General features: G+C 53.7%; 1 protein-coding gene across 3 annotated transcripts; it reads right to left on the bottom strand.

Annotated features, from left to right (window-relative positions):
- Nucleotides 1-3,112: 3,112 nt before the first annotated feature.
- On the bottom strand, nucleotides 3,113-10,884 carry OTX2 (orthodenticle homeobox 2). 3 transcript variants are annotated; one of them, XM_005528552.2, is made up of 5 exons: nucleotides 10,795-10,884; nucleotides 10,511-10,601; nucleotides 6,885-7,103; nucleotides 6,330-6,481; nucleotides 3,113-5,063 (listed from the first exon to the last, which is right to left on the bottom strand). In XM_005528552.2, the coding sequence occupies exons 3-5, from the start codon at nucleotides 6,979-6,981 to the stop codon at nucleotides 4,443-4,445; spliced, it is 870 nt and encodes a 289-aa protein (XP_005528609.1). In that variant the 5' UTR covers nucleotides 6,982-7,103; nucleotides 10,511-10,601; nucleotides 10,795-10,884; the 3' UTR covers nucleotides 3,113-4,442. The 3 variants fall into 3 exon arrangements, with proteins under 3 accessions (XP_005528609.1, XP_087913838.1, XP_087913837.1); XM_088057712.1 differs by lacking the exons at nucleotides 10,511-10,601; nucleotides 10,795-10,884 and adding an exon at nucleotides 7,699-7,709; XM_088057711.1 differs by lacking the exons at nucleotides 10,511-10,601; nucleotides 10,795-10,884 and adding an exon at nucleotides 7,554-7,595.
- Nucleotides 10,885-13,491: the final 2,607 nt, after the last annotated feature.

Below are 13,491 nucleotides of genomic sequence, written 5' to 3'. Positions count from 1 at the left end.
GATTTATATATTTATCTATCTCTTCACCACCTCTTCTCTCCCCCCCCTCCCACCATCACCTCCCTCTGCTCCGCCCCAGCACTGAGGTGCAGCAGCAGTAACAGCAGCAGGGAGACACCAGGCAGCCCCAGCTGCTGGAAATGGCATTTCTCCTTCACTTCTGTCTTTCTCTGTCTTCTCTCTTTTTCCTTTCCTTTCCTTTTCCTTTCCTTTTCCTTTCCTTTTCCTTTCCTTTTCCTTTTCTTTTCCTTTCCTTTTCCCTTCCCTTCCCTTCCCTTCCCTTCCCTTCCCTTCCCTTCCCTTCCCTTCCCTTCCCTTCCCTTCCCTTCCCTTCCCTCCCTTCCCTTCCCTTCCCTTCCCTTCCCTTCCCTTCCCTTCCCTTCCCTTCCCTTCCCTTCCCTTCCCTTCCCTTCCCTTCCCTTCCCTTCCCTTCCCTTCCCTTCCCTTCCCTCCCTTCCCTTCCCTTCCCTACCCTTCCCTTCCCTTCCCTTCCCTTCCCTTCCCTTCCCTTCCCTTCCCTTCCCTTCCCTTCCCTTCCCTCTTTTCCCTCTTTTCCCCCTTTCCCCCTTTCCCTCCCTTCCTTCTCTCCCTCCCTACTTCCTTGCTTCCCTTCCCTTCCTTTCCTGCCATGTCCTTCCTTCCCCTCCCTGACACCTCCCCACACCCAGCCCAGTGCCCGCCCAGCCCAGCCCTCACACATTCCCTGACCCTTGGGAATCCCATCCCTTCACCCCAGCACAGCCCTTCTTTCCCAATATTCTCTTTCCAACCTTCCCAAACCCAATCCCAACCCACCAGCCCTACCCCCACCACACCCCAAATCCCAGGTAAAATGGTGCCTGGGGTGTGAGTGGGAGTTTGGGGTGTTCCTGTGCCACTCCACCCAGCACCAGGGGCTGAAGCTCCACTGTCTCTCCCTAAATCCGGCTTTTTTTTCATTAAATCTCCCCCGTCTCCTTGGAAACTGGCAGTGCTCCCCAGCCCCGGGGTCCTCCTGGAAATGCAGCTCCCCAAAACTTGTCCCTGCTTTGGGGCTCCCTGGGCTGGCTCGGGCTGGGGTGGGAGCAGGGATGCTCCGGTTCCTGGGAGCACTGGGAAGTGTGGGTTGGTACTGGTGGGGAGTGGAAAAGGAATATTGGGCAGGGTGTGCAGGCAAATGGAGAGGGAATCAAGGAAAGAAACAGAGCAGGAGGGGACAAGGACGAGGAGGGAGCAGGGAGGGGTGCTGGAGCTGACATTCCAGGCGGTCCCGTTATGGTTGCGCTCAACATTTCCCTCCTGTTTTTCTGCTTTTCCAGTTTTAGGGATTTTTTTTTTCCCCCCCTCTGTTGGGAAATGTCACATTGCAGATAGAAGATTTGCTTGTATGTAAATTTTGGGGGGCAGGACACCTCAAATCAAACACCCTCCTAATGAGCTCTTTGCCCCTAAATCCGGTTTTCCAGCACTAAACCCATGTGGTCTCCCCAGCTTTTCCCCAGATTTTATTGGATCCAGGATCGCCTACCGCAGCCTGAGTTCAGAGGAAATGAATTCTACCAGGAGATGTAAAACATTAAAAATTAAAAAGGAGTTAAAACACTCTTTACAGAATATTTTGTGTTTGCCAGCTCACCTTGGGATTTTGCCCTTTGCCCACGCATGTGCCCATTTAAATTAAACTCAGAAATGAACAGGGAGAGAAAACGTGGAAAGTACAAAAAGCCAGGGAAAAATCAGAGGAACTCCTGCCATGAATTAGCTTTTTCTGATAAAAATGAGCACTAGCTGGAGGAGCTCATCCCTGACAGACAGGGAAATACTCAGGAAAGAAAAGTAAAAGATAAGATGGGGAAAGCTAAATGCAAAAAGAGGTTTTAAAGAGGCTTTAAAAAAAAAAATTAATAATCAAAAGCTCAGGAAACAAAGAGCTTTTCCAGGCAGGTGGGACGCTGTGCCCCAGTTCAGTAAGGACTTGGTTTTCTTGAGCATATTTTGCTCAAATAGATTTTTTTGGGGGGGGAAGAAGTAAACTTTGTTGATTTGAAGCAAATCAGCGGAGAAATGAAACTTTCCGCGCTGCTGCTTGGGAGATGCCGGCGGCAGGGACACGGCTGGCGCTTCCCAAACCTCCCCTGCACGGATCCTCCCGTCACAAAAAAAATAAATGAGAAAATCACCGACCCACACACGCAAACGTGAGGCGGCACAAAAGCTCCTTCCCCCCGAGAGGTTTGTTTTAGAGGCCTCTCCCTGCCCGTGGGGACACAAATGGCACTGCGGGAAGGAGCATTTTGCTGGAGCCTGTGGAAGGGGAGGTTTGGGATGCTGGGATGCAGAGCCCAGGGATGGCTGGAGAGGCACCGTGGCTGCGTCCTCGTGCTCTGCAGTCCTGGGGACCAAGGCGTGGTGCTGGTGGCCCTGGGTGGCTCACAGGGTGCTGGTGACAAACCCTGGGGGACAGACGGTGACAGGGCATGGGATGGTGCTCGGGGGCTTTTCTCCAGGTATCTCCCTTTCCAGAGATCCATTATTTTGCTGGGCTAAAACCAACCCGAGTTCAGGGCTCCAGCAGCCCCAACGCTGCACACGGGAAGGAGAGAGGGAGAAACAGGGAGAAGGACAGAGAAAGAGCCACCAAGAACAGGGAAGTGTGGGATCCTGGGGCACCGGGGCTTCAGCTTGTGAGAACGCAGCTCAAACACTTGTCCCTCTCCTTCCCCAGCACCTCTGCTCAGAGCATCCAGCCTGATCCAGGTTCCCCCTTCTCCTGCCTGGAAAGTTGATGGCTCTTCCCAAATACGCAATTGGGAACTCCATCCCCTGGGGAGCCATAGAGCAAACGCATCCCTCCCTCCCTCCCTCCCTCCCCGCGAAGAGATTTGGCGAAGCTGGGGCGGGAAAGGTCACGTTAGCCAAGGTCTGCTTGTAATGAAAGTTTTTTGATTAAAAAATTCAAAAATAAAATAACGCCCCTCTTTGATTTTGCTTCCTTCACCTCGGGGAGCTGCCAGCAGAACCCCTTTTGTCTCGGCCCTGCAGAAGCAGCCGAACCCTCCTGGTCTCCCATGCCCGGCCTCGCCCCTTCTCCGTCACTCGCCGGCTGCGATTAAAATGGAAGACAACCATCAAGTGTGCTAGAACCATTTTAATATAATTATACATATCTGCCAAATCCAGGAAAAAAAAGGTTTATGCATATATATCTTTTTTTTTTTTTTCCTTTTTTTTTTTCAGTTAACATCTGCAAGCATAAACGACAATGAATTTCTCGGTTTAAATTCATCCAGGTCAGAGCAACTGCCCAAAGTCCTGTTGGATTTGACGGTTACTGCCGGCGTGGCCAGCAGTAAGTGAGCTCCAGAGGAGTTAAATGTCCTCGGGTGGGGTATTTTCGGTCTTTCCTCTTTCATTCAGAGACAGTTTGTTGTAAAAAGTTTCAGTGCAGTTCACCTCGGGTGAAAGGCGATCGTGTTTTTTGCGTTTTTTCTTTTTTTTTCTTTTTTATTATTTTTTTAAATATATATTTTTAATTATTATTATTTTTTTTTTAAAAGATGATAATAGGTAACTCAGTTGCTCTGAATTTCACTTATAATTATAACCTATTTAAATCACAGCAGAACTCCCGCTGGTGCAGAGTTCATAGTTGCATACAATACAGGAGATCACAGTTTTGAAGTCTAGCACAGATTAAAAACCACAGATGTACCATTTATATAAGACACACACTGATTGTCTCTTAAAAACTACATATTGACTCCTTATGAACATTATCTTTTTTTTTTTTTCTTAATCTTTAAATAAAGTAGTGCAGCTAGGACAATCAGTCACACAACCCACACAGCCCTGAACCAAGTTCTCCGGGTGCCAACTTCAGCAAGTTGGGCATGAAACAGTTGGGTGAGCTCGAGAAAGAAAGAGGGAGGGACAAAAAGAGGGAGAAAAAGAGAGATGTTGTCCATTCTGAATATTTTAACCGAGGGTTGGCTAACACATTGGGAACCTCTGGGTGAAGGATCATCTTTCCACGCACACACAAAAAAAGAAATAAAAACCTAGACTCCTTTTTTTTTTTTTTTTTTTTTTTTTTAAAACTGGCCCGCAGGTGGGAAGATCTCCCACCTCTTCCAAACAAAGAAACCCAACAATTGGCTAAAACTAGAAAGAACACAGATGGGTCTGTCTGGTTTCTGCTCACTAGATGATCTGTCCGTTTAAGGCCTTCCTCCTCCGTCTTTCCTCTTTATTATTCCTTTTCCAGAGCGTCTGAGCAGGAGATGAGTCTGAACGGGATCACACCAACACTGTCCCCCTCTTGTTGCTGTCAGTTTTTTTGTTCGTTTGTTTGTCCGTGGAGTTATTTTTTTCTCTTTAATTTAACCAAGACCTGACTAAAACTGGAGCGCTCAGCCCAGCCTGTTCGTTCTCGTCGCGATTTCTCTCGGTATCACAAAGGTTCTTCACAAAACCTGGAACTTCCATGACGATGTCTGGTCCTTATAATCCAAGCAGTCAGCATTGAAGTTTAACTTCCAGGAGGCGGTTTGGTCTTTATAATCCAAGCAATCGGTGGTGGAGTTAAAGCCCAAACTGGAGGCTCCGTAGCCCTGGGTGGAGAGGGAGGCTGGAGACTGGTTGAGGTGGCTGGTGACCGCGTTGGCACCCATGGGACTCAGGGTGGCCCCTGGCCCGGGGAGCTGGTGATGCATAGGGGTCAAGTAAGATCCACAGTCCATCCCTCCGAAATAGGAGGTCGATCCAGCGTATCCTTGGCTGTAGCCTGATGCCTGGGTGTAGGTCATGGGATAGGATCTCTGCATGCAGGAGGAAGAGGTGGACAGGGGGTCTGAGAGCGGGGAGATGGACGCTGGGCTCCAGATGGACACGGGGGCACTGCTGCTGGAAATGGTGGGGACTGAGGTGCTGGAGGGGGGAGTGAACTGCCCGCTGGTCCCACTCTCCGAGCTCACTTCCCGGGCTGGCGAATTCTTCTTTTTAGCTGGCCGTACCTTGTTCTGGCCCCCGTTCTGCTGCTGCTGCTGCTGCTGCCGGCACTTGGCCCGGCGGTTTTTAAACCACACCTTGAGACAGAGACACAAGGGAGGGAGAGAGAAAAAACCTGGGGTTAGGGATACACGGGCAAACCCAAGGCAGGAAAGAGATGGTGGCAGGGAGACCTCGCCGGGGAGGGAGGCCTAAAACTGTCCCCCAAGAGCAGAGGGTTGCAGGCTGCTGCAAAGAAAAGCTCCGGGGCTCCCCCTCCCTGAGATCATTAGCAGTAGTAAGAAGTGGAAATCACAAATCAAACTCCTTAATAAGGTCATTTTTGGGGAGAAGGGAAAGCATTCCCTCTTTGCTGTTTGCCAGCTGGGGACCCCCAAGAATCACCGTTCTAGGCCTATTGAAGTCGAGCCCTTAATTAGAAGCAATAGGACATCAGAAAAGGAGGGAAGAATTAGGGAAGCAGAGTTTTGGGATGGGCAGGGGTGTAAAGATGTCTCATTTACCCTCTGAACAGGCTCCCTGCCTTCACCCCCTCGGCCAGAGTTGGCCCCTCAGCAGAGCCCAAGGGGGCTGGCTCTGGGGAGGTTTTGTGGGGAGGAGGATGGGGTTTGGCATGGGGGTATCCCAATCCCAGCCACCACGGGAACACGGCACCACACAGCCCTGGGAAACCTGTCAGGAGACAGGTGGGAGGGATGGCTTTGGAGATACCCTGTCCCTGCTGCTGGGGAGTTCTAGGTCCCGGGGCAGGGGGGCAGGAGCCTCCTGTCCTGCCAGCAGCACCTCCAAAATGCTGCCTGGAGGGGGTCCCTGCAGGCTCCTGCAGAGGAGACACAGCCCAGCCCCAGGAGAGGGGTTCCCTCCACCAAAGCAGCTCCTCTCTCATCAGAGTCACTTCAGAGGGGGAGGAAGCTCCCAGTCTGTACTGGTGGGAGCCGGGATCCCAGTCTGGCCCAGCTCAGGGGATGTGGTTATCTCTGGGGATGGGGAGATCCTCTGTGGCTTCTGCAGGGCCCCCAGATGGACAGGCTGGGATTTGGGAGTGCTGGGGATGGGTATGGAAGGTTCAAGAGCTGGGATCCCTCTCAGTGCAGAGGGAGGAAGGGGAGGCACACTCAAGCCCTGGGGATGCAAAATGCCACCACATCCCCTCACTGCACCTCCACCCATCTCTGAGCCTCCTTCACCCCACAAGGGCTTGATTTGGCTTCAGGACTGAACCCATCCCCTAAACCAGTCCCCTCGTGTCTCCCTGTCAGGCACAGGCCGGTCCAAGCCCTTCTCGGCGGTTCGGAGGGGGAGGGAGGGCGGGCAGGGGTCTCCGGAGCCACTCCGCATCCTACCTGCACTCTGGACTCGGGCAGGTTGATTTTCAGGGCCACCTCCTCCCGCATGAAGATGTCGGGGTAGCGTGTCTTGGCGAAAAGAGCCTCCAGCACATCCAGCTGTGCCCTGGTGAAGGTCGTGCGCTCCCGCCGCTGCTTCCGCGGGGTGGCTGCGAACGGAGCCAGAGGCCCTGGCTGTCAGTCAGCGGCCCCTCAGACCCCGGTGTCCCCTCCAGCCACCTCCCCAGGGGGGCACCCACATTTCCTCCCCTCTCTCGGGGGATCCGCAGCCCCGGGATCAGCCGCCACAGCGCGGCAATCCCAACCGCGCGTCTCTCCCGAGCGCGTTTGGAGCGACTTGGCCCCCATCCCCTGCAGGGGGGTCTCCCCTGTTTGCAGCCCCTTTCACCGAGAAAAAGTTGGGGGTGAGGAAAATGGGAGACAGAGGGACCCCACGCCCTCACCCACCCAAGCCAGCGTGATCCCCGGGCATGTTGCGCCTCCAAAATCCCAGCGGCTTCTCCTCCGAGGAGCAAAAAGGGGGAGGGAAGAGGGAAGAAAAACGTGGCTTACCGGGATAACCGACGGACGGATGCAACAAATCCATGCCCGAGGTTGTGAGACTCAGGCCATTGACTGCATAAGGTGGTTGCTTAAGATAAGACATCATGCTAAAGTTGTGGCGGGGAGGAGAGTTGGCCGAAATCCGGGCGAGGGGGAGCCGGCCGAGCGCCCTGCCTGCCCCGGGCGGTGCCTGGGGGAGCCGTCGGGCGTGGGGGGGCCGCCAGGTGCCTGCGCAGGAGGGAGAGGAGGGGGCAATGCAGGGATGAAGGGGGAGTCAGACCAGATCGGTGCCCCCCCCCACCCCCCTCGCTTTTATCCCCTCTGCCTTCCCCCCCCCCTCCCCCGTCAATCCTCCCGCTCGGACCCCAACAGGATTTAGGAGCTGGGAGAGACTGACTAGATAAACGCATCTCTCCCCAAAAAGTGCGAGGAGGGGAGGGAAGAGGGGGCACATCCCAGCCAGTAATTACTGCCCGAACAAAACCCCCCCATGCCTCCAACTGCCCGCATTGTACGGCGGCCGGGGGCATTTGCATAGGATTCCCGGCCGGGCACCGGCTAATTGTCTCAAGCAAAACTTGATTGGGGCCATTGGCAGACACAAAGAACCCCTCGGCTAAATAAATAATGCAGATAACAAAGCCCAAGGGTGAGAAACAAAGAAACAATTCAAGAAACCTATCTCTCCACTAGTCTCTTGCAAGGACTTTAATTATCCCAGGTTTGGGCAACATTCAAACCTTCCCCCCTCTCCCCCTTTTTCCCCTTCCCCCCGACGTTGCTGCATTTCAGAGCTCAAATGCCCGCTTGGGAAGAGCCAAACTTTTCTGCTCTCCCGCCATCAGTCCACGTCTGCAGTAATTTCCACCGGCCATTTGCACCTAATTAGTACTCCGGGTAATTAGATTTGGAGGCAAGTAACAGATTTATTAGGCTTTCAAGAAACTCTTGATGACGGAGCTGAAGCTAAACAAACACCTCGGTGGTGAGCGGCTCCCCCGGTCACCGCTCTCTGCACCGGGGAACGAGGGGGGACCCGAACACGGAGTCCTCCAGGAAAAAAAAAAAATTAAAAAATAAAAAGGTACTGCAAGGGGGGGGGTCAAACCGAGGCTCCTAAAAAGGTTTAGGCTGTTTTTCCCATGGAAAATATTGTTTTAAGAATTTCTTTTTATGCAAAAGCTCGCCCTTCCCTCCATTCCTAGCGGCCGTCGCGAAAACGAACTCCAGCACAACTTTCTTCCCGAAACATCCCAAAACTCCGTGTTTCAGCCCAGCCGCCTCCCCGGGAGGGCCGAGCGCTGCCGGGATGCTCCTGGCCCGGTGCAGGCAGCCGTCGGTGGGGACTCTCCGCAGCGCGGAGTTTCCGCTTCTCCCCTCGGGGATTTGCGCGCTGAGCGGCGCAGGGAGCGCGCATCCAGCGCGGGGTGCGAGGGGCCGGGCCCCGCTTTTGGCATCACCCCCCGGGGGAGGCCGAACAGGAATGGTTCTACCGATGGGGGAGCCCCGCTCCGCGGCCGCTCCGCTCTGCGCTGCTCGCCGCGCAAGACGCGCGGGAGAGCGAAGCGGGGGTTGCTGCTGCCCGCTTCAAAACGAGAGAGCAGAAATTAAAAAAAAAAAAAAAAAAAAGGATAAAAAAATTAAAAAAAAAATAACAACAAAAAAAGCGCAAACACCTCCTCCCCCTAAAAAAAAAAAAAAGCAACCCCGTTCGGTTAAAGTCGGCGGCATCCCGCCGAGGCGCCAGCCCGGCGCGGCCGCCCGCGGAGCCCCTCGGCCGCGGCCGCGCATCCCGGGGCCGCCCCGCAGCCCGCGGAGCAACGGCTCCACTCGGCAATCTGTCACCTTTCCCCCTCCTCCTGCTCCCCCCCTGCTCCGCATAGATCCCGGCTACCAGTTGCTCTGCCCTCGCTCAATAATAATTACCCCGTCCGAGAATTAATTATAATAAATGTTTTCTTGATAAACTAACGAGATAATCCGGGCGGCACACGCTCCCTAATTACGAGCCACCGGCCTCGGCTCCGCTGCTCGCCCCGGTGATTAATGCGGGGCAGCGATCCGCGCCCGGGCGCGCAGCCTGCGCTCCTGCCACCGGGGGGACGCGGGGGCCGGGGGGGCTCGGCCGGGCCGCCGAGCGGCTCCCGCGGAGGGCAAGGGGAAAGGTGCCAAGGTAGAAAAGGGAATTTGTTTCCTTTTGTTTTGCTAAACGAGAGAGCCGCGTTCCCTGCCCTCGCCGCGCGGTCCAACGAATTTTTGATATTTTAAAAAATTCTAATTTATTTAATTTTTTTTTTTCTGTTCTTCTTTTTAAATTCAAACCTTTATTTTTTTTTTTTTCCCCTCTCTGGAGGGACGGTTTGGAGTGATATTTCCCAACACGCGAATTCTCCCCCGGTGCAAAGGCGGCGGGGATGGACCCGTCACCGGCTCTGCCGAGCGCTCCCCAGCGCTTCTCCCTCCGAACCTCCGCGCTGCTCCGCGGCCCCTCTCCGGGACCCGGCTCGGCGGGCAGCCACCTCCGCCTGACCCGTCCCTGCCTCCCAGCAGCACCCGGCAGCATTTTTTAAGTGTTTATTAACCCCTCTCTTTTTAATTTATTTTTTTTTTTTTTAAACTAGAGTTGTACCTTTTCAAAATAAATAAATAATAAGCCTCAACTTCTCTAAGCGGCCGAAATCGAAATAAACCTCAGCAGCCAAGGAGGTCTTTTAGTTCTAAAGAAACTTGTGCCCGTGCACAAGGACTTTTCCCGACTTTCTCTTTGTCAGCGCGGTGTGAATTCAGAGGAGAGAGGCCGGGGCGCGTTACTCGCGCTCGGTGTCTTTAGGAAGCGCTTTCCCAAAGCATAAAAAAATTAAAATAAAATAAGATAAGGGAGGTTAAAAACCAGCTCCAGCCCCTCTCCGACCTGGATGCCATTCCTGCCATCCGTTTCGCCCACACCAAAAATCTTGAAGCTCCGGCCCTAAACGCCTTGAAGATTTCTCTCCCTGCGCTTTCCAGCCCGATTCTCCCGGGCCGTGAGTGCTCAGAAACACCTTCGCAAAATTACTTTGCTGAGTCTCCGCATGGCGAGGAAGAGGAGGAGGATGAAAGTGTTCTCAGGTAGGAGTAGAAAGAGGGGAGAAATTCCTCCCCGTTTTTTTTTTTTTTTCTTTTGTTTTCCCTAATTTTTAAAGTCCAGCCTGAAGTCAGGAAATAACTACAGGCCAAAGGAATAGGCCGGGAAAAAATCACGATCCCAAGGAAATCGCGGTGAAGCCCCGCTCCTGCCCGCGGAGAGCGAGCGGCTCCGCGCCCGAGCGCGGGGAACGAGGCTCGGGCGGCGATGGGGAAACTCCCCACGGATTCCCGGTTTGGCCCCTTCGCCTTCTCATCCTGCAGCTCCCGGTCCCTGGCGAGGAGCGAGCCGGGGCCGCCGGCTGTCCCCGAGCCGGGGCCGCCACAGCCCGGCCCGGCCCGGCCTCTCCCGGGCAGCTCCTGCTCCCCGCACCCCCTCCGCACGCAGGCTGGGTAAAAATAATAATAATTTTAAAAAATATATATTATAATTTTAATTCCCCTCTCTCCCTGCACTCCTGGCCGCCCAGCGATGCCCCCGAGGAAGGATGGAGCCGGCGGGTCGGACTTACCTGCGAGCCTCGCCGGAGCCGCGGGCAGGGCTGGGGGGCGAAGGGGGAAACCTGCTCCCGGATCCTCGCCAAATTCAGAGCTCGGGCTGAGCTGGGAGAGAAAGCACAAAGCGGGAGGTTAGAGAGCTCGCCGCATGCACATGCCCACGACATCGGGGGAAAGGGGGGGGCGGAGGGGGGGTGGAGAAAAAATGTTTGAAAAAGGAGAATAAATGGGGAAAAAGGGGAGGGGACGGTGCAGGAGAGAGATGCGGGGATGCTCGGGGTCTGGGCTCGGTACATACAGAGCTGGCCGGTGCTGGAGCTGGTCAAAGTGATTTTATTTTTAATAATAGTGGCAGGGTGCGTTGGAGCTGAAGGTCTCTACCTCTCTCGGGGAGCTTTGCTGAGAAAGCGCCTCTCTGGCAACTTTTTGACGCAAACTCTCCAACCAATGGCAGGGAGAGAGTGATTGACACATCTAAGCCAGGGGGAAAATAATAAAAACACACACAGGGGGAGGAAAAAACAGGCCGCTGCTGTACCGGGGGGACAATCCAGAGAGAAATAACAGCCACCGAAATGACACCAGAATATACATTAAAAGAACCTGCTCGGTTTAAAAATATACATTATGGAGTGGAGCGGATGAAGTCATTGTAGAAATTAATGTGATGGACAGCAGAGGTGGAATTAGCGAATTGCCCGGGGAAGGAGAGGAAGGGGGGTCAGCAAAAGGCTGGGGGGTGGCTGTAATAATAACAACAACAAAAGATATTAATGTATAGAATAAATATTTGTGAAGGAGGGACATGGAGCCTGCCAGGAGCCCTGGGCTGAGCAGCGGGAGATGGGGGAGAGGAAATCCGCGGGAGCCAAGGGAAGAATCCCCCCCAGCACAGAGCGGGGTGCCCCCAGCCCCGGATCCCCCCCAGTCCCACGGATCGGCCGCACCCCAATTCCTCCTCCCAGGGGCCAAACCACCCCTGGAAGAGGGAAAATCGAGTCACCTGGGGGGCGGCATAAATGCATTTTAAATTATATTTTTAAAGATATATAGAGATGAGGGTGCAGAATGGGACGTAGCGGCGCCGCGTTGAATTTACAAATAGGGACGTGCAGACGTTTTTAATGGCAATAATTTGGGAGCAGCGACGGGCTGAGGATGAGGAGGGCCCAGGGGGTTCCTGCTGCCCGGCACAGCCCGGCCTGGAGCACCGGAGCCGAGCACCGGGCTGTTCCCCTCGCACCTCCCGTCCCCGCTCAACTTCTCCCGGGTCACAGCACCCCCAAAATCAAGCTCTGGCAAAAGGCAGGGGGATGGAGGCGGCTGAGGTCGGAGGGAGGGAGCGCTCGCACACTTTCTTCACTTGTGACAATGGGGGGATAAAACTGCAGCGGCTCGATCATTTTAACGGGGTGACCTATGTTAATGAAGTTATAGCAATTAATTCGCCTCTTTGTGGCTCTCTCCGAGCCTGGCTGAGTGCGATCCAATGTGCTTGTCCTTGGACTTTAGCGCCGGCGGTGCAGCCCGGGCTGGAGGTTTGCAGGAGCAGGTTTGGGATGCTCGGGGCTGGGCTGGGCGGATGGGTGGTGTGGCTTGGTTTTGGGTTGTTTCTTTTTTTTTTTTTTTTTTTTTTTTCTTTAATCCTTTCCTCCCAGAAAGGAGGAGGAAGGAGGCGGCAGAAGGGAAGGAGGGAGGGGAGAGGAGGAGAAATAAAACAAATAAACAAACAAACAAACAAAATACCCCCTCGCCCAGAACCGACGCAGCCCTGCCCGCCGGAGCCGCTCCCACTTTGGCCGCTGCGTTGGATTTGTTTATTTGTTTTTGGTTTGTTTTTTGGGTTTTGGGTTTTTTTTGTTGTTTTTTTTTTTACGAGGCGACTTCGCGGAAAGTTGGTACCCGGCGTAGCCCGGCCCCACGGGAACCCCAGCCCCTGCCCTTTTTGGAGCTGTGTTTTGATTTATTTTTCTCTCCCAGACCCATGAGATTCTTTTGTGGGGACTCTTTTTTTGTGGGTTTGTTTGTCTAATTGAGCTTTATTTTTTTTTTTATGGGGGGGAGGGGTTGGGGGTAAGGGAGGGGCAGCTGCAGCCGCCATCCTTTTGCAGCATCCCCCCCATCCTCTCAACCCTTGCCCAGAGATCCGGGCCCGGCAAATCCTTCCCTCACCTCCCCGCATGTCGGCACGGCCACGCCACCCCTCATCTCTCCTTCAGCAGAGCACCAGGAATAAATATCCCGATTGAACCCTTCCCCCCCCTCCGCCCCCTCCCCCTTTTGCCATCGCCTCCCGCCCCCACATATTATTTAATAACCTTAATCCACCTCGGAAGAATGAGAGAGATAATTCGTTCCCGTGTATCCTGACCAGGAGGGTATTTTCAAAATCGATTAAAAATAAAGGGGGAGGGGGGAAATTTAAAAATAAAGTAAAAAAAAAAAAAATTTAAAAAAGGAAAGGAAAAATAAAGAAGGAAAAAGGGGGTGTCTGGGGGCTGGAGGCAGCCGGGCTGTGGCAGAGCAGGGCTGAGCAAGGCAGAGAAATAAAATTCAGTGCCTGAAGGCAGTATGTGGGAGAGCAGGAGGGGAAGCACAGCCCGGGCCGGCTGGCAGCCCTGCCTGGCCCTGCTGCCCTGCCCCTGCAGCTGGAGCATCCCAAGCTCTCCCTCTGCCCCCTCCGGCCCGACAAGTTGGGAATAATTCCCGCGGCCAATAAAACAAGTGGCAGAGATGGACAGTGTTACTTAAATAAACAAGGGTCTCTTTAAAATTCTCATCCACTTCAGATGTCTAAAGTAAGATTGTGATGATTTTGTCACGGTTTGGTAAATTTACCCCTTTAAGAGGCTTTCATAAATCCCAGAACACACCTTCAGCCAGATTTGAATATAGATTTAGGTTTTAAAACCCAGAAGCTGGGAACACCGCTTTATCAAAGAGAATTTCCCTTTAGCTTAGCAATGTGTCGGAATGGCTCTTGCAAAGATTGGAT

This window comes from Pseudopodoces humilis, chromosome 7 (genome assembly GCF_049639895.1).
Source record: "Pseudopodoces humilis isolate 2021_Gansu_Grassland_sample_001 chromosome 7, ASM4963989v1, whole genome shotgun sequence".
Taxonomy (NCBI): Eukaryota; Metazoa; Chordata; class Aves; order Passeriformes; family Paridae; genus Pseudopodoces; species Pseudopodoces humilis.
The sequence above is the reverse complement of the archived record's forward strand: the minus strand, read 5'-3'. Positions and strand labels throughout refer to the sequence as shown.

Coding starts and splice junctions, on each gene's coding strand:
- OTX2 (XM_005528552.2), bottom strand. CDS start 6,981: ATGATGTCTTATCTTAAGCAACCACCTTATGCAGTCAATGGCCTGAGT. Junction 6,482..6,884: donor TCCGTCCGTCGGTTATCCCG/GTAAGCCACGTT, acceptor CTCCGTTCGCAG/CCACCCCGCGGAAGCAGCGG. Junction 5,064..6,329: donor TGCCCGAGTCCAGAGTGCAG/GTAGGATGCGGA, acceptor CTCTGTCTCAAG/GTGTGGTTTAAAAACCGCCG.